The sequence below is a fragment of the Gossypium hirsutum genome, chromosome A12, assembly GCF_007990345.1.
Source record: "Gossypium hirsutum isolate 1008001.06 chromosome A12, Gossypium_hirsutum_v2.1, whole genome shotgun sequence".
Classification (NCBI taxonomy): Eukaryota; Viridiplantae; Streptophyta; class Magnoliopsida; order Malvales; family Malvaceae; genus Gossypium; species Gossypium hirsutum.
In genome coordinates this window covers 101181033-101201825 of record NC_053435.1, presented here as the reverse complement: position 1 = coordinate 101201825, position 20793 = coordinate 101181033, and the positions used below count along the sequence as shown (strand labels likewise).

The following is a 20793-nucleotide window of genomic DNA, read 5'->3' as shown; positions in this document are numbered from 1 at the left end:
AAATGAGGAGTGATACAAGACTAATCACTGTGATGGCGGTGGCAAAGAGGCTTGCACGAAAAACCTAGAGTTATTAATTTTAGAGAGAAGGATGGTTGGGGAGAAAGATTTGAAACACCATAACACAACCAACGTGTAAAGCATGAAACCCTGAATGAAGAAGAAAGCTCCAATTGCTGTCGTGTCCTAAGTATACTGGTTGGTTCACAATGAAAATAAATAAATTGAGAGGAAAGTATTTCTTATAAATCACGATAGTTTAGGTGCTTGCTGGACCACACTTACCTTTGGTAATCTGAAGTTATGAATGATGAATTGCCTCCACTTTTCCTAGTTTGACTTGTTAAAGTAGACTTTGCGTGTTTAATTTAATTTAATATAATCATGTTTGATTTGCTGATTAAAATTAATTTCGTCAAACGTAGTGTACAAGTAAAAATGAAAGTACATTGATTTAATTCACAATGAATAAGCACACGAGTGTGCAGTAATGATGGAAGCAAGAACGCTGGCAGTAACCAGTTTTTAAGTTTCCACTTCTACAAATAATTACACCATAAATTGGAGTTAATCCTCTGTTTTGAATTAAGTTTTTAGGGTAAATTCAAAACTGATTTGTGAAAACATGTAGAAGTTGGTCAATGCATACCCTACCAAAACGCACTTTCCTTTTTCTTTGGATAGGAACATCGGAGCTGAAGGCAGGTCAAAATCATTTGGTAAATGTGAGATTTACTTTTTCTTATAACTTACTCAGCTAAGATATGAATATATATATATATATATAAATTACTTCAAAGTGTTGATAAAAAAGATTTAACCAATAAAAATTAAATTTAATAGATTCAAACTTCAATTCAATTGCACTCTTAATTTAAAATTCAAACATATATTTCTCCAATCTTTATTTATTTTTTCTCAAAGATTTCTATATCACATGTTTTCTTGTTTTACAAGTCAAGTTCTATTTATATTTTTCACAACTCACTAGGATTGTGAAGTTAAATTCATTCATAAGAAAAGGAAACCTCTAATTATGGATTTGCCTAACCTCTACTTACAAGAAGAAGAAAAATATTTACCATTTCCATCCTGTTTAAATGCAAAAATCCCCATTTGAATGATAGCTAGAGAAAACAAAGTTGGTTGAGTTTTATCTATAATCTAACTCGACTTTCTTTCTTTCTTTCTTTTTTTTTTAAAGACATCCAAATTTAACAAAATTGGAGTATGAAACAATTGAAATGATGACCTCAATCTCAAAACATAAAGTTAGGAGGGTATTATAAGGAAAGCAAAAGATAGAGATGTAAATTAGTTCCAAATAATTATGGACACTAAGTTTGCCTAATAACATGTGCTCCTATTTAAGCCTTGGAGGGCCAAAAACAGCTAAACTAAGCCCCTTTGAAATTATGTGAATTCGTCTCTTGACCAAGCCAAAAAAAAAAAAAAAAATTAAACAAACGCTATATCTTATAAGACACAGCTAAGCTAAGCTAAGCTAACAACACAAAGAACAAAAACTCAAAACACCCAACCCAACCCAACAAACAACAAGAAAAAACAATGGCAGAAGCAGAGACCAACACCATCATCAACGACAAGGACGACCAAGAAACTGTTCCCAAGATCATAACTTTCTTGTCTTCTTTGCTGCAAAGAGTGGCAGAGTCGAATGATCATTGCCGGTTGTTTCAGTGGCAGAAGATCTCAGTTTTTCATGGTCTTACCAGACCTACTATTTCCATCAAAAGCTATCTCGAGAGGATCTTTAAGTATGCAAATTGCAGCCCATCATGTTTCGTGGTTGCCTATGTTTATCTCGATCGCTTCGTGCAGATGCAACCGTCTTTGCCTATCAATTCTTACAATGTGCATAGGTTGCTAATAACCAGTGTTTTGGTTTCTGCCAAATTCATGGATGACATGTAAGTTTTTCTTTTAATTTATGGTTCCTGGAAATTGCTTTCTTAGATCTTCATGGTATTTTTTTATGTTTATTTCATGATTGGGTTTCTCTTAGATTCTTTATTAAAGACTAAACATGTTCTGTTTCTATATGTCATGATCTTTCAGTTTGCAACTTCAAAATTCATCTCAATTTCAATGTTTGATTTGTGTTGATATGTTCTTTCCCGCAAATTTTACAAAGTATCTATCTCCTCATAACACAAATCAAGCAAGCCTGGAAATACTGTTTTCCAAACAAGTACAGCCAAAAATGGAAATTTATTTTTTCTTACAGCCATGTGAAAAAAAAAATCATTTCTGACCAGACAACCCTACCGTATATGTGCTGGTGTTGTCTCTGTCAATCAAGGCACGCCAATAAATTCTCATAAAATTGCAACAAGTTTGTAAGAATGACAAGAACTGTCATTATTATTAGTCATTAGAGCTAATGACAGCTCAATCATGACCATGCAATTTGTTGTAAACAAGCCAAAATATACTGAATTCCGTGTTCAATTATTGGCTTAACATGCTCCCTCCTGATTTTACAAGCAATCACAGCAGTTGTTTGTCATTTTTTCTTTTCACTTTCTAACTTTACTCATAAGCAATTGAAGTTATACCAATGGATTAACCGCACTGGATAAATGCTTTAACCAGAAAAAGGAAAAAAGAAAAAGCTTATATTTTCATATTTCACCATCAAGCTTAATCTTTTATTTGTTTTTCAGGTATTACAACAATGCCTACTATGCCAAAGTGGGAGGAATCAGCACGGTAGAGATGAACCTTCTTGAAGTGGATTTTTTATTTGGCTTGGGGTTCCAATTAAATGTGGCACCTACAACTTTCCACACTTACTGCACTTTTCTCCAAAGAGAAATGTGCATGCAAATTCAATCCCCTTTACAACAGTTGCTGCCTCAACCTTCTTTCAACATTGGGAGGCCCTTGAAGATCCATTGCTGTTTCAAGGAAGATGAATCCTCTCATCACCACCAACTTGCAGTTTAAGCCATTGTTCTTATGGTGGATTAGATGGCCATATTTTAGTTGTGTATAAAAAAAAAAAGAAAAAAAAAAGAACTCCTGAGATGTTGCCTCAACCACATTGATTCAAGACATGAAAGTCAAATATCTCATTGGGTTCTTTGCCTTTCTGTCAATGTGCTGTAAGAACATGTCAAAAACATCAGTTTTCCTGGTTAATCATGGTTATCCACTTCCTTCTTTTTCCAGTTAATTTAGTGCAATGGTAGATGAGAGTTTAGTGTTTACACTTTACAGTCTGGCTAACATGATCTTGCCATGGTTGTTTTAAAGTGGGTCACTGAGTTAGACTCCCTGGTGCCAACCATTCAAACACCAACTGAATAACTTCTATATTGTTGGCTTTAAGGAAAATATTTAAATGTTGATTACACTGTTTTTGTGTTTATTATGGTATTGAAAATGCATTATTCCAACACAAAGCTGGTAATTTGAAAGTTAACAATAACCCCCATAAATAGAAATGAAGTTTGATAAAATTTGGTGAAGGATAAAATGGGAGAACAATTACTAGCTAAGAGCTTCAAAAGCTCAAATGCTTTAAGCTTTTCTGATGGAGATTAGAAATCATAAGAGGGAAAGAGAGTCATTTATTATGCTTCCCAGCCTCGGAGGAGAGTTGCACGAGCAACACGGTTAACACCGAGTGTAAAGGCACCCATCCGGAGATTGCAATGGTGAGTCTGGCACATGGTTTTGATGTTGTGGAAAGCTTGAGTCATATACCTCTTCAGCTCCTTGTTCACTTTGTCTTCATCCCACATGAAACCTTGAATGTTCTGCCAAATTGAATGTAAAATAATTAAAAACATGCTATACTATCTACTTTTATCAACTCCACTGAATTGTTCTCCCCAGCTGGAATAGGATGATCAACTCTTTCCCTTAGAACTGTCCTTGGGAGTTTCCTATCTTATTCAGATGAAGAAAAAAGTGCAGACATAACATTTACTGAAACAATGCTGCGATATCTTTGACTTTCATTGCACCATGAGAGAGTTTGATCAAAGCATCATACAAGGTTGTGTGATTCTTTAATAGCATAAGGCTTTATTTTATTCAAAAGGTTCCATGGTTTAAACTTTAAATAGAAAATGCATGGCAGAGTAGAAAACCATTTTCTTTTTCCTCTCCATGTTTTCAAAATAAAATCTAACCTGAACCCACTCAAAGTAGCTGACAGTCACCCCTCCTGCATTTGCATATATGTCAGGCAATATTATTACTCCTTTCTTTGATAGAATCTGCAACAATGGAGGTCCAGATCAGAATTTCGCTTTGACATTAGAAGCAGAAAAGGAGGAGCAAATATACCTCATCTGCTTCCGGGTCACTGGGATGGTTTGCAGCCTCTATTATGAACTTTGCCTTCACATGTGCGGCGTTTTCCCTTTAAAGGTGAACATGATGTGTCAATTGATGGGAATATAAGATGAACCCAACCAAGATACGGTTAAAGAGAGTTTGTTCCCGAAAAGATTGCAAAAGAGCCAAGAGTTTGTTCTACTTCGACTATATTAACCTATATAGAACAAGTGTATCATAGTGTTTCAACCTCTAACCCCATTGAGTCATTACCAATCCAATAAATTTCTACACAGGATAAAGTAAACTTTGCGCTCCAACAGTTTAGATGAAATAAATGTGCGGAACAAGATGTTTGGCAAAGAATCCTAACCTGTTCAGCACTCCACCTAAAGCACATGGGACAAGAACATCACATTCGTGTACCAGCAGTTCACTTGGATCCAGGGAATCTCCGCCACTGAAGCCTGTCAAACTTCCAGTAGCTTCTTTATGCTTTAGCAGCTGAGGTATATCGATTCCATTTTGATTCTTAACAGCACCAGTGACGTCACTCACCGCAATAACCTTACCACCCCTCTCATGTATAAGCCTTGCTACCCAAGACCCAACATTACCGAAACCCTACAAAAAAATTAATAATATAAGCATTAACAGAAGTTCGGGAACATGTCAAAGGAAATGGCATTTTAACCATCTAAGAATTCATGTTGACTTTAACCTGGATAATGAAGGTCAAACCCTTAACTGCCTTCCAATATTCAGCAAGTAAAGCTTCAGTTGCATATACAACACCTCGACCTGTTGCAGCTTCCCTGCCTAGCGATCCACCTAGATCCTAAAATTCCCAATATAACAATATTTACATTTTGTTATACTATGATTAATGATACCTTTCTGGACAGATTACAAGCTTTGAAACTCAAGTCTTCATAACTTACTATCGGCTTTCCTGTAACAACAGCCGGGGAGTGTCCATGAAACTTAGAATACTCATCCAAAATCCATGCCATTGTCTACACATAATTAATCTCAATATACAAATAATTTAAGAGAGTAAATGAAATTGAAACAAAGTTAATGGGAAAAGAAACATATCTCAGCGAGGACTGTATAACCTGTGCATTAGTTCCCATGTCTGGGGCAGGAACATCTGTATGTATACCAATGAGATCATGGATCTTTTGAGTGAAGACGCGAGTTAGACGTTCCAATTCACTCTTACTTAAGTCCCTAGGAGAGCATCCTATGCCACCTTTTGCACCACCATATGGAATGTCTGCTACAGCAGTCTTCCAGGTCATTAGTTGAGCAAGTGCATTTACTTCATCAGGGTCAACCTTCAAACAAAATAAACAAACATAGGTTGTCAAAGCTCATAGTTTGTACTTCCATGATGTAAGAACATCACATATATGCACATTGAAACATGCTTTCCTGTAATCCCTAAGAGGCCAAGAGTTACCTTTTAAATTATTATAATTATGACATTCAAATCAAAGTATATATTGGAGTTTTAAAGGTTACTTTTTGGCGATCTATCAAAAAAGTTGTAACAGGATAATAATATTATATTACTCTAATTCCACAGATATTAGGAAGGCTCTAACGAAACAACAGAATCAAAAAACAAAAAACCAATAAAAGACAAAAATGCCAAAAGAAGAGATGAAAAAGACAATGTTAACCTCAGGATGATATCTGATTCCTCCTTTCATGGGACCACGAGCATTATCATGCTGTATTCTGAATCCAACGTAGGACACCAAGGTTCCATCGTCCTTGGGAATTGTGCACTCCACCTGATAACCGAGAAACACCATTCAAAACACACAACATTCCGAGATCAAAGGACTAAAGAAATACTTTCCATCTAACAACCAGGAAAGATAAGATTTTTTTTCCCTGCAATACCTTGATCTCTCTAAATGGGATCAGAAGAGACTTTTCAAGCTTAGAATCCAAGCCAAGTAGGCGAGAGGCCAGGCGGAAATTGCGGCTAGTTCCAGCAAGAGCATTCATGGCTACCAATTAAAACCTCAAAACGAGAAATACCCAGAAGTAGGACTGATCGAAAGATGAAGAGAAACAACAGTATGAAGCATAAAACAAGGAACTGTAAGAGAAACAAGTTGATCAATGAAAGAAGAGACTTTTTTTTTCTTGGGTGCTAAAAAAGAACGTTTCTTCAAAGGAAGAGAAGGGGCAAATCATATACTTCGGGAAGTTCCTTTAAGAGAGAGTAAAATGAAGAAAGAAAAAAGAGAATGGGAACAAGCGACTGTTAGGAGGCGTGAATTGAGCGGTGGAAAATCAAAGAATTTTAAGAACGAGCATTGGTTCCTAGATTTAACTAACTTCAATTTGGGAGACTGATATTTTGCATTAAAAGCTTTACTATACGAAACAAAGACCAAAACCCACTTTTTCTTTTTTTTTCATATATATTGGATACAAGTGGGCCCATGTAATGGATTGTTCTTAAAACTTCAGAGCCATCCATGGTGGGTTACAGTAAAGGAGTCGACCGATTCACATTTTGATCAGTAGTAGTACAGAATCAAATATTTAGTTACTATTTTGGCAATTTAAAGCTTAGTTTAGGTTACTTTAGCTAAAGTGTTGATCAAACAGCTCGTGCATGCCACCCGCTCTTGCTCTGCTCGATTTATTGCTTATTGTATTAATTTTCAAATTCGTACTGGATTACCAAATAAGAAAGAAAATCAGCTTGAGCTCGAACATTAACCAAAAAGACTAGTTTACCATTAATGGGAAGTGGAAGCCAAAGTACAAACACATATCACATTGTGACCAGACACGTTGCCATTGATGTTTTTTTCCAACTGAAGCTGTCTCCCTAAACAGTTTGGTCATCACTTTAAAGTTTGAACCCCAAAAATAAAAGTTGATCCCATATAAATCCTAATCTTTAGAAAACTAAAGCAACAGGAAACTGAGAAAATTAAATCCTATTTTCTACAACAAGGAATCCTTAGATATATTTCAGAAAACTTGGCATTTATCACTGTTGAAGCAAAGCACATAGTCAATCTTGGATTGATGGATCCATCACACTCTGCAAGCTCACAATTTGAGAAAAATCGTGCCCACCGTTTGGCAAGCAAACTGTACCTCATCCTTCTCCTTCCATATTATAGAACAACAATGTGAACATTATAAAATTAGCAATGGTCTTCTCAAAATTGCTGCTTCTGAGTCTGATGTGTGATCCATCTTAATACGGCCGGTATCTCATGGGCCGCCTGAACCTTGGAACCCTCCTGAAACCGAGGTCAACTGAGTTAATATTTTCGATAACAAGGTTACTTGGAAGAAACTATCATATTAAATTCCCCTAAATTGTTTTATCAGGACTGACTTGGGAGCCATGGATGATTGCCAAAAAGTGTAAACATTACAGGCATAGCAAATGCTAGATAACAGAGATCATCTCGGTATGATTTGTGACCATCTGTGAGATCTTTTCCACTTCCATGTGTCTAATTCCGAATAACCAAATAGATGTTATAGTAAAACCAAAACCGACTCAACTAACTTCCAGGGAACCTGAAACATATCAAGTTATCCTTTTCTTCCTATCCAACAATCATACAAAGCAAACAAAATTTCATGCTTACCCATAGCCATAGGGAGGATAAAAAGCAGGCATGAAAGGCCTTCGGGAGCGGAAGTAAGGATTGGATGGCCTTCCACGATATTGTTTCATTCCAGGAATATTTGTTCGCTTAGCCGAGACCTATGGATAAACCAAACACACTTTTATTGCCATGTAGTTCATGAACTAAAAATTCACACATATATCATGATATAAACCTTCAACTGGCGACCATGCAATTCTGATTCATTTAACAGTAGAGCATTTTGGACAGCATCAATTTCAACAAATTCAACGTAAGCAAATCCTTTAGGTTGACCAAACTTATCGGTCAAAATTGTAACTCTGTTCACTGTTCCACAGGATTGAAAATGCTGTTGTACTTCCTCAGGTGTACATGCATAGTCTACCTGTTTTTGAAAAAGATATATAAAGAAAAAAGAATGTTAGCCCACATCCAGATCATTTGTTCACAAGCATAGAGGAATCATCTAGTTATACTTTCATTGAGATCATTTGTTGTACATCAAAACACTTCAGAAGTTACTTAAAGAAGAAAAACGGCATTAAACATAAACTACATTAATATTTCAATCAATTTGTTTTAATCACATTTAAGTTGACATCAATACAAAACTAAGACATGATTTTCCATGCAATTACATGCACATAAAAACACATTTCAAACAACATGAATGCACAAACATAAAACCAAAATTGAAAAACTTTCCTATACCCTTACTGGCCAAACAAAAGCACAATCATACTTTCAGCTAACTTACAAGTAAATTTTTAACATTAAGATAATAATTGGACCACAAGTAAGGTAAATGAGACAATTTAACAAAATAAACATATATAAGGCATAGGAAAGAGTTGATAAACCTCACATTACCAACATAAATCGAGCGGGAATCCACTTCCTCCTTTTCAGCTTGACTTGCAGAAGCACTTGAGGAATCTTCATACACATCCAGGAAAAAAAAGTACAAACAAATCAGTTTGCTAGACATAAACAATTCATACACAAAACGGTTCATAATTCAAAAAGAAATCAAATCAATTATAAAGAAGTTCAATTTCAATTTCATGATTAAGAAGAGATTCTCCTTCTCAAACAAGACAAGTAAATCCCAATCAAAGTCATACTTGTTAAAAAATACAGCCAAAAGCTCAGATCAAATACAAACTGAAAAAAAAAATAAAAGTTAAAGAGAAAAAGATAAAGAACCTTGGACAGCGCCCATCTCCTTCTCGACTTTAGCCTGCATTTCACGTAAAGCTCCCGCCTCTTCCTCGATTTCCCTAAGCCTCTTTTTCATGTCTTCCAAGTCCTATTTTTTTTTCAAAATACAAAATTTTTTTTCATCAGAAAAATAGCTCAGCTAAAGATAAGAAAAAGGAAAAAAGCTAAAATGAGAAAGAGGGCAACTTTGGAGGAACTAGGATCTTGTTGAAGGCCTTGGTCGTTGCCTTGGTAATCCTCAGCTCCAGCAGTCATATCGAACTCCGCATCCATCTCTCCTTCCTCGTCAGGGATCTCCCCTCCGTACACCTCGTGCTCTTGCTCTTCGTATTGATCCATTCTAGTCAAATTCGGGGGAATTTTGGAATTAGGGTTTTATTCTTCGTTATGGATTTGGGGGAAAGGTTAGGGAACGGATAGACAAAGATTAAAACCTGGCACTTGTGTGGGGAATGATAGTTACGCCCGTCACGTGTGTCTTCGAGATATATTTCTTTAATACGGAGATGGACCATCTAATAAGTTTAATTTAACGGTGTTAAAAAAATTAAAAAAAAGGGTTTATTTAACGCATCACACTATTTTTTCAAAGTGTGATAAGCATAATTAAAGAATAAATATAAATATATATTTAAATAAGGGTAAGTATAAAATAATTATAAATATAATAAAGGAGTTATTAAGTAAAATTAAATTATTATAGTTTTATTATATTAAAAATTATTACAGTCTAAACTAAAGTTAAATAAATTGAATTAATTAGACTAAACCACACGAACTCAAATTTTACAAAATAAATGAGATCAAAGCAGTGGATTATTATTATTTGTAGTACGTTAAAATGATTGAGAAAAGTAAGTAATATTTAATCAACATAAATAGCATAAGAAATGGTGCGAAAATAAGATTAAAAAAAAGTGACTTAATTTCTTATTGACTTGAGGTATGTCACATGTTACAAGCCAATGGCATAGGAAGATAATAATAATAAAATAGATGCCTAGTTATTTTCCACCGGAGGGTGTGCCTGAATGACTAACATATGGTGATTAAATTAATATTTAGGAGGAGGAAGCAGCCATTTGGTAGCTTCAATGAAGTTAAGAACCAGGAATGGTAGGACTTCCGCACCTGATAGCTGCTTCACGAATGGCTCTCGCTTACTGGGATTTGCACCTGGCCCCTTGCACTGGTATTCTCCATAATAAACAGCTCTGCATCATTCTCACCTTAATAAGATTTTGTTTCTTAGAAGGATTAATATATATAGAAAAAGTAATTTATCTTACTTGGCTCGTTCAGGAAACCTATTATGAGTCCATCCAGCAGGCTGGATTGACCACGTTGCTCATATCAGTATATGCATAAACAACTCTTGGATTGCTCCTCCAAGCCCTCCCCAAAAATGAATTGCTGGCTGTTCCGGTAATGCTGCCATGCACGAACGAATAACCCGTGTCTTCCGATGAACTTTCTCTCGCTTGTGCTGTTATCACTGTAAATCCTCCACCTTCTCGCTTCTCCACGAATATGTCCGTGTTCTATATCCAACTTTTCCAATCAATATATACATTTAACATAACATGTCTTGTTGTTAAATCTATTTTGGTCAAGAAGAATAGTACCAGCTCTGCATCATTCTCACCTTAATAAGATTTTGTTTCTTAGAAGGATTAATATATATAGAAAAAGTAATTTATCTTACTTGGCTCGTTCAGGAAACCTATTATGAGTCCATCCAGCAGGCTGGATTGACCACGTTGCTCATATCAGTATATGCATAAACAACTCTTGGATTGCTCCTCCAAGCCCTCCCCAAAAATGAATTGCTGGCTGTTCCGGTAATGCTGCCATGCACGAACGAATAACCCGTGTCTTCCGATGAACTTTCTCTCGCTTGTGCTGTTATCACTGTAAATCCTCCACCTTCTCGCTTCTCCACGAATATGTCCGTGTTCTATATCCAACTTTTCCAATCAATATATACATTTAACATAACATGTCTTGTTGTTAAATCTATTTTGGTCAAGAAGAATAGTACCAGATACAAAGATTTCCCACTTCCGAAAATGAAATCAACCGTGCCTGAAACATAACAGTCCTTGAAGAAATGGTTACCCTTGTCATCACACAACGTGTCCTGGAAACCGTAGATATTGCAGTTATAGATAGCCGACCTATCGCCGGACACTCTCAATGCAACCGCTTGTCCTCCTACCGTTTTCCCGCTTTCTGGCTTCGGAGCTGAGTTCTATAAAAGCAATCCCAATTCATTAAGATTCAAACTTACCCATGCAATGCATTCAGTTCAACCAATTATGTCTACATTAACATACCACTATATTGAGATTAGCTGCCACAAAGTAATTAGACTCAGCAATTAGAGTGGCGCTGTTAACGGTTCCATACTCCTTGGCGGTGCCGCCGAATGTCAAATTGGGCGTTTTTTGGATCTCCCAACAATGTAAGGAATGGCTTCCCTCGTTCAATTTTGATTTTCTCTTTGTAACCCCAGGTCCGATGGATATAATCACACGCTTGGTATTCCCTAATGGAACACTCTCGATGGCTTTCTTTACGCTATTGAATTCTCCACCACCACCTTGCCTCACCTTTATGACTTTAGGATTACTCTCAGCCTGAATCAACTCTGGGTCTAAGCTGTTACCCCTTTCTTTCACAGGCTTGATAATGCCTTCAAACCAAGCGTTTACTTGCCGTTTATCTGCCGGTATTTGTTGGGATACAATTGCCGGAGCAATCAAGAGAATACTTATGCAGATTACTGCATAAACTTCACTGTTTTCCATTCTTTTTCTTCCCCCTCTTTTTTTTGGGTAATATGTTTTTTTGGGGTAATATTTTTTATTCTTTTTTTTTATGGTGTGTTTGCTTTCTGAGTGACTTCAATTTATAAGATAAATTGGTGACGAAATGTCTGGGAACGTAAGCTTTGGAGGATTCTTCGCATTGCCACTCATTTATGGTTTCGTGCCACTCATATGTTTGTAGTTCCTGCTTGAAGCTTGCTACGAAACTCAAACCAACTCTTTCGGTTAGTGGCGCCATTAATGAGTTATATTGAATGTGATTGTTGCTTATACACAACACCCATAATTGTTTCGGTCTTAAAAGTCTTGAGACAATATATTCTCATTCATTTGAATTTTATTTAAGAATGGAAACCCACGTGTGCCTCATTAAGAAATTATTTATTAGGTTTATATAAATAAAGAAAAAATTTATCACTAGATGGAATTTGGAATTCAAGTTTCAAATGATTTTTTCTTTCAATTCATGAGATGTGGGAAAAAAATTGATCCACCCACGAGTTTAGGTGTCTTAGTATCGGTATCTTAATTATGTGTGATTTATATTATATATAAAATGATTAATTAAATTAATATTAAAATATTCTTATATTAAAAGATAATTAATATTATTATAAGGACACTTTTATCTTTTAATATTTATATGTAATATTTTAAATTAAACAACTAAAAAACATTATTTAAGAATAAAATATAAGATCAACTAATTCAAATAGAAATTTCTTATCACTCCAACATTAATCATTTGTTGAAATAATTTTATTAATACAAAATATTTTCATTCACCCATTGTGAGTAATAAAATCTATTATTGATAATTTTAGAAACAAATATCATAAACCCAAAATGGCATCTTTTGTTCATCAATTAATTACTATATTACAAAATTTTGATGAATGTAAGTGATTGAATGGGTTGATGTCACTTGTCTATTTGGCTCCAACTCACTTGTGAAAATACCAAAGATTTATTATTTTTATAAAGTGAAAAATATTATTTTAAGGGTATTTTTTTCTTTTAATATATTTGTATAATTTACAAAAATACACATATAATGTAATTTGAACTCAAAACATCATTACTAACTCTATTATTTCAACCAAAGTCACATTTGATTTTTTTTATCATTTTTTATAAATTTGTTACATAAAATTTTCACCCACATCGTGTTTGTGCCATAATTTAATAGTCATTTATAATTTTGTTAGAGGTTGTTCACTTTTAGCACTATTAAAACTATGTACTTGTTTTGTTCATAATGAACATTTATAAGAGACACCTCTACTCTTCCGTTTATATAGGTAGTGTTTCTGTCAAAAAAAAAAAAAAGAAAAAGAAAAAAGAAGTAGTGTTCCTTTTATATTTCCCATCACTTCAAAGATAAAAGTTGACAACAAGCTTTTGATGAGCGATAGTAATATCATCGATGATAGTGAGATTAAAATCAACCATAAGATGTTTGTTTGGATTTAAACGCAATTATAACGTTAAAATGAGAATTGAAATGACTATTAAGGGCATTACATCAAAAATGATGTATAATAAAAGTTTAAATTATTTTATTTTTATGAAATTACTAAAAACATGTGAAATTGTAATTTTATTTAGTAAAATAATATGTATCAAAATATTTTTATAGATATTTTAATTATTTATTTTATTAAATGATAAATAATTTTTAAATTTTTATAGTTAATTAATTTTGTTATAATAGCCAAGTATATATCTACAAATCGAAAGATCATACTTAAGTATCTATTTTTATAGTTAATAAAATTTTAAAGTATATATTTGGACGCTAAATTTTAAGTATGTCATTTTTAGAAAATAATTAGGGTTTTAGATCGATTTTTTTATATTTAGGGAAATAAGTCAATTTTGGAGCTAGTTTTTTGTTTCTCTCTTCTCGACTTATTTTTTGTGTGTTTGAAATTTGGGGAGAAAAATTTATTTGTGTTGTGATAGTTTTAAGGTATATTTGAGTTCACGAAGATGCGATAGCGCTTGAAGACCCACACATTTCATCTACTGTGTCGGGATGGAACCATTATCTTAGAACCCCATTGCATTGCAACTCAAGCTCCGAGTTCACGTTGCTTATAGGTAACAGGTTGAGTTATAACTAAGGGTCCTAGTTGATGGTGTTATGTGGTCACGGGTTAGAGCATAACTCTGGAGCCCTGATAACAGTGGTTATGCGATCACGAGTTCAAGTTTCATGATACCGGAAGAGGATGCTTTATAAATCTGATGCATAAGTTTGAGATCATAATCTTAGGGAAAGCTAAAAGGCTTTCCAATATAATCAGCTTATTCTTTTTCTCCATCTCCATTAAAGCAGTATCCTTAACCTCCATGTTTGAAACCTGTGACGGATTTGGGGGTAGGAGGACTTTTAAGGGGAGTGTAATATCCCTAAATCGGGTCTAGTAGTTTCGGGTATATTTTTTGGGTTTCGAGTGTGAAACTAGGAATTTATGAGATTTCTAGTAATTTTTAACTTAATTCATCTAAAATAGATTATTATGTCTGAAAAAATAAAAATAATTTTGGAAAATTAATTTTAAAGATTTTAAATATTTATTAGTGAAATAATTAGTTTGGTTTGAAAAAGAATTTTAAAATAATTTTTATTGGGGTTAATTTGAGTTAAATTTAAATATTAATTAAATTGGGTTTAATAGTAAAACAAGAGAAAATTTAGAGTATTTATTTGGAAAATAAACCTTAAAATTCAGAATTTTGGAGGGAAATGATTAAATGGTAAAACAAGGAAAATGTGGGAGTGACCATTAGGTCAATTCCCCAATTTTTAAATTATGATGGGTTGTTTCAGTTTTAAACACAATGCATCTAACCTACTTTTCACACCATTTACATCAGATTAGAGAGCTATAAATTTCGTTTTCTTTGCATGGTTTTAAAGATCTATCATCAGAGAATAGATCAAATCATTTTCCTTCTCGAAATACTCTCTCAATTCACTAAAAATTATTCTCAAAAGTAGCCAAAAATATTCTGAAATTTCTCAAGCTTCATAAATCAAGATTTTCAATCAACGATTTAGAGCGAATCAAAGGTAATCTTTAATCCTAAACTTGTTTTTATGAAGATTAGAAACATCTTTACATGATTTGAGAGTTAATTAAAGGGTTTTTTTTATCAATGTCATCTTCTTCAAAAGTTTAATGTGTTTTAATGGTGGATCTTGAATTTTGAGAGGAAATCCACAAATAAATGAATGTTCTAATTCAAAATGGATCTATTAAAAGGTTTTTGGTCTTATTTGTCAAGATTAAACATGAATTGTGAGGTAATTTGAAAAAAACCAAATTTCACCATTTTCATGAACCGATTTTCCGGATTTTTGTGAAATTGATTTAAATGTGAAATTGATGCTTAGTTTATGTGTATTTTGTAACACCCCAAACCTACATCTGTCGCTGAAATAGGGTTTCAGAGCATTGCCAAAACTTATCGATCAAACAGACATAAATTACAAACATTTCTTATCATATTATATTCGAGTCAAAAACCAATTAAACTCATACATACTATCCCTTATTCGAGCCCTCGAGGCCCAAAATACGCGTTAGAAATAAATTGGGACTAATTCAGAAACTCAAAAAAATCGGAAAACATTAAAATATATTTTCAAAGTTGCAGGGTTTACACGGCTAGGAGACACACCCGTGTCTTTGACTGGGTGGGCATTCGAAATAGGGACACATAGCTGTGTCCCAGCCTGTGTCTATACTTGTGTAACTCTCTGTCCTGGGTCGCATGGCCAAACAATACGCCCTTGTGCCAGGCCATGTGCCCTTTCGAAATGGTCTTGCACGCCCGTGTGCTAGCCGTATGTCTCACATGGCCCAGTCACATGCCCGTGTGTCTAGCCATGTGGACTCAAAATGTACCTTAAACAACAAGTTTACCATTCCCTGCAAGCTTGGACAATAAGCAACTCAAAAAATCATTCGTTTAACCAATTTAAAACACAATCAAACGCATACAAATCATATCAAAATAAATATCCTAGGTGCCTAACCAATGTATCATCATAGATACCATAATTATATCATCATTTCATATCAATAAAACATCATTCAAATCCAATTTGTAATCATGCCAAATTTAATCTATTTTGCCTAATTCATGTTCATTTAAACATGAACATGTTTATATATTTATATGTATATAACCAACCAATTTTAACTTATAATCTTATTTACAATTGTGAAAATAAAATAAAATAAAATAAAATAAAATAAAGAACACACAAATTTTACGTGGAAACCCTTTTGGGAAAAAAACCACGGTGAGAGGAGAAGAAAATTCACTATGTCGAATTCGAATAATTACAAGAGGAATAGTCTATGTCTATTTATAGGCTTGTAAAGCCATATTCTAGTAAGATTGAAACACCTTATTCTAATCAATATAAAATAGATGGAGTTTAATAAGATTTAAAAAATCTTATTCTAAAATAAAATAAACGAAGTGTAGTTCTAAATGGATTTTACTTTTATTTTATTTTACCACTGTATTTTATTTAAATACAAACCGTACCTAACCTGTGCACGGAAAACAAACCGTACATTGAGTAAAAACTCAGTGGTATTTCTATAATCCGAATATTTAAATATAAGAAATTACAAATATACAATTGAAATAGAAATATATATTAATATTTAAATATTACAACAATCATATCATATTTCATTTGTTTCACAAATATCTCAATTCTCATACTTGTTATATAAATAGCTTTTCACAATTTATTTCACATTTCATTATACAATTGCATTGTCCATTCAATATTCATTTCATGAGTATATAACTCATATATTTCATATATTTGCAATGTATTTCACATTCTATTTTCAATTCACTATCTATTTTCAATTCACTATTTCACTTTCATTTCTTATACCATGCCATTTCAAATCAATTATAAACTTTATTATTCATTTACCCCTATTGACATGACTCGGACTTGGACGGATACATGGATCCAACCAAAACACACCAGTTTGGCACCTAGTGCCTCATCGGATAATTCGAAGTAATAAATTGACACCAGTGTCTCATTGGTTAAACCGAATTAATTTGGCACCTAGTGCCTCATCGAATTAATGCGAAGTAGTAAATTGACACCCAGTGTCTCATCAACTCAAAGTCAAAGAAATCTCTGAACTCTTCCAATCATATGGCATGCCATCTATATCCGACTAGCCTGATACAGTTAATAGGGTTTAATTTCACAATTCAAAAACAATCAATATCCAATATCAAATTTTCATATAATCACATATACATATAAATTCAATTCAATATCAAAATGTAAATACTCACCTCAATCACTTACCATAAGCATTAAATCAAAATACAACAATTAATAATTAGATTTGGGTTACAGAAATACAAACAAAAAATTTTGAGCTATTCCTCGTCGACTTTATCTTTTCCCTTTTTCATTGAGGATTCTGGTACGACGTTAGCTACGAAATTAAAACAATTAAAATTCATCAATACAATATAATTCAATCTCATATTTAATATTTCAATTTTTTTACTCAATATTTGCCTAAATTCCAATTTAATCATTAAACCGAGACTAACTTTTACTCTTCACATTTAATTCTTTATTTTCATGCAAATTCCACTTTAGACTAAATTTAACTCCCTATTTTCACTTAATCTGTAAATTTTGAATTTTTCAAATTTTAGTCCCTATTACTTAAAATTTACAATTTATTCTACAATTCGAGCCTTTTTCATTTCTAACTTAAAAATCTATCAATTTAATCCCTAATTCTAAAATTATTCAACATAGACAACACTTAGAAACTCAATAATTTCTAAAATTTTAATATAGGTCGAGTAGTATTTAATACCAGGATTCAAAAAATATAAAATTACAAGAAAAAGGGATGAAATTGACTAATCAATTAAGCTTTGAACAATTGAAATCCCTAGCTTTGTGTCTTTCTCCTTCCTTCTTTCTCTTTTTTTTTTATTGAAATCCTTATCTTTGTGTCTTTCTCCTTCCTTCTTTTTCTTTTTCTTTTTCTTTCTATTTCGTTTAACCTTATGCCTTTCTTTTTGTTTCTTTTATTTATTATATTTACTTATTATAATATATAATATAATATATATACTTAATAATTAAGATATAATATTATAATATTATAATATATATTTTAACTTTAAGTTTTATAAATATCTATTTTATGCCGCCTCATTTATAAGCAATGGAAAAATTGCTTCTTTAGTCCCTTTAATTTTTCTTTAATCTATAATTCAACTTTTACCCTATATACAATTTAGTCCTTTTACCTAATTACTCTTAATTCATGCAAATTCACTTACCCAAAACCTAATTAACCATACAACTAACTTCGTAAATATTTCTAATAAATATTTACGAATCTAATTTTCGAAAATGGAGTCTCAGAAATACATTTTCTGACTCCTGTGACTATCCCGTCATTACATATTTGGTTTAATATTGATGTTTAGAAGTGATTAGGAAGGCTGGAGAAGTCGATTTTGTGAGGAATCGAGTTTCCGACTTGATGTTACAAATTCGGTAATGTATCTTTGTGACTGAATTTCGATTAGTATAGTTAATTAGAAATTGTGTTTAATATAGCTTTGGAAATGTGGTAATGTCTACTTTACCTCTATTGAAGCTCCGAATCTTGAAGAGGACCAAGATAACCGGAATTGAAGCTTGAAATTGCCTAGTTGATCACTTGTTGTGATAGAATAAAATTGTGTGGTGAGTGTTTCTAATGACGATTTGGTAAATTGACCCTTGATTATGTTTAATTAGTACCTTAATTAATGATTAAAATTAATTAATTATGGATGAATGGTTGATTTTGTAAGATTGGTATTAAATGTGCAAAAATTGAATTTGTATTGAAAAAAAAAGGTAAGTGAGTTTTTTGGTGGTATTATGCTATTTAATTAAATTAATTTTAAAGATGATTTTAAGCTTGTGTACTGAAATTTTTTATCATGAAATGTTGGTGTTACAATTGGTAACTGAATTTGGGAAATTGATGAATGAATTGCTTGATTTAATTGGATGCTAAAAGGCTATGTTACAAGTGATGGTCACTAAACTAACTACAATTACGACAAAGGCAAGCGCACGTATCGAACAATAGTATAGCTATGGTGAGTAGGGAATATCGTATCCACGAGGACTAAAAGTACTAGTAACTACTGTTTTTCTATTATTTAGCTGATAAATTGGGATGATTATTTTAATCTAAATTTACTAATCTAAATTAACTAAGAACGTGACAGAGGATGAATTAGGAAAACATTTGAAGATAACCAAAGAGAAAGACAATACCCATGAAAGAATCCACCTAGACTTCACTTATTATTCTGAATCTGAATTAAATAGTTTATTCACTTATGCCTTGATCCGTAGAAATCCTTAAATTATGTTAATATCTCTTTCAAGAGTAAGAATAACTGAGTCTAGGTTGATTAATCAAAATCTCTTTCTAATTAAAACCCTATTGTTGCATTAACTTGATCTATGGATTCCCCTATTAGATTTGACTCTAATCCGATAGATTTATGTCGTCTTATTTCTACGATTGCATGCAACTCCCCTCAATTATGCTAGATCTACTCTTAAACAGGGACTTTTGCTCCACTGAAATAAGAACATTAAACATGAATTAATATCCCTAAAATATTAAAGCAAGAAATAAGCATACATAATTGAGAACAAGAATCAAGTATTTATCATGTAATTTGGAAATCAAATAATAAGATTCATCATAGGTTTCATATTCCCTAAGTATCTAGGGAATTTAGTTTATAATCTAAAAAGAAAACATCTCGAAGTCATAAAAACTACAAGACATAAAGAAATTCAAATAAGCTTTGAAAGAAGTTAAAAGGAGATCTACTTTTGAGTTGGCTCCTGTAACACCCCGAACCCGAAACCGACACCGGAGTCGAACACGAGGTGTTAACTGACTTTAACCCCTTATAAATTTATTTTCCAGACACTGCCCAATCTGTGTACTAGTCGTTTTAAAAATCATATCTTGAGTTTCGTAACTCGAAAATCAGTTTCGTAATTTTTCCCAGAAACTAGACTCATGTGCCCATCCATGTATTTTTTTCTAGAATTTTTGGTTGGGCCAATTAGTACAGTTTATTAGTCAAAATCTCCCAAGTTGCAGGGGTCGACTACACTGACCTTTGCCCATTACGACTTGAATATCTCCCTGCACGGGGCTTCAATACTGATGCCGTTTGTTTCTATGAAAACTAGACTCAGAGAGGAATCTGTACATATATGGTACGACCCCTAATTATCTCTGGTTAATTTGTAATGAATTTCCAAAGTCGGAGCAGGGAATCCAGAAACCGTTCTGGCCCTGTCCCACAAAAATCTGATTATCTCTTAATATACTGCCCATATGATCTTTTCGTTACTTCCTCATGAAAACAGACTCATCGAGCTTCGCTTACATAATTTATTCATCAATTAATTCCACTCCTACTATTTTTAGTGATTTTTCAATCTCATGACACTGCTGCTGCCAGCATCTGTTACGAAAGTAACTAGGTTCATTTCATGCCTACCCTTGATCCAACTCAATCGAACATTCGTGCCATTTTCGCATGGCTTAAAGTTTACATGCCAAAGTTCAAACACAACGTAATAGCTTATACATGCCAAAATGTTCTTCTAAGCCAACTAAGAAGAAAGTACCAAAACTTGCTATCCGGTGTGATGACTTCGA

General features: G+C 33.2%; 3 protein-coding genes and 1 pseudogene across 4 annotated transcripts; 1 reads left to right on the top strand and 3 right to left on the bottom strand.

Annotated features, from left to right (window-relative positions):
• Positions 1-1403: 1403 nt before the first annotated feature.
• Positions 1404-3199, top strand: LOC107933493 (cyclin-U4-1). The gene is made up of 2 exons (XM_016865717.2): positions 1404-1931; positions 2688-3199. The coding sequence occupies exons 1-2, from the start codon at positions 1570-1572 to the stop codon at positions 2968-2970; spliced, it is 645 nt and encodes a 214-aa protein (XP_016721206.1). The 5' UTR covers positions 1404-1569; the 3' UTR covers positions 2971-3199.
• Positions 3200-3326: 127 nt separating this feature from the next.
• Positions 3327-6721, bottom strand: LOC107933490 (glutamate dehydrogenase 2). The gene is made up of 9 exons (XM_016865715.2): positions 6226-6721; positions 6000-6113; positions 5430-5651; positions 5253-5327; positions 5033-5149; positions 4685-4935; positions 4321-4396; positions 4164-4250; positions 3327-3785 (listed from the first exon to the last, which is right to left on the bottom strand). The coding sequence occupies exons 1-9, from the start codon at positions 6331-6333 to the stop codon at positions 3600-3602; spliced, it is 1236 nt and encodes a 411-aa protein (XP_016721204.1). The 5' UTR covers positions 6334-6721; the 3' UTR covers positions 3327-3599.
• A 334-nt stretch (positions 6722-7055) lies between these two features.
• Positions 7056-9691, bottom strand: LOC107933492 (polyadenylate-binding protein 1). Of its 2 annotated transcripts, XM_041083310.1 has the most exons (7): positions 9611-9691; positions 9363-9516; positions 9162-9264; positions 8821-8891; positions 8149-8340; positions 7953-8071; positions 7056-7595 (listed from the first exon to the last, which is right to left on the bottom strand). In XM_041083310.1, exons 2-7 carry the CDS (start codon positions 9513-9515, stop codon positions 7550-7552), a joined length of 684 nt encoding a protein of 227 aa, XP_040939244.1. In that variant the 5' UTR covers position 9516; positions 9611-9691; the 3' UTR covers positions 7056-7549. The 2 variants fall into 2 exon arrangements, with proteins under 2 accessions (XP_040939244.1, XP_040939245.1); XM_041083311.1 differs by lacking the exons at positions 9363-9516; positions 9611-9691 and having other exon boundaries at positions 8826-8891; positions 9162-9270.
• A 392-nt stretch (positions 9692-10083) lies between these two features.
• LOC107933491 (pectinesterase 2-like) lies at positions 10084-12097 on the bottom strand (annotated as a pseudogene).
• Positions 12098-20793: the final 8696 nt, after the last annotated feature.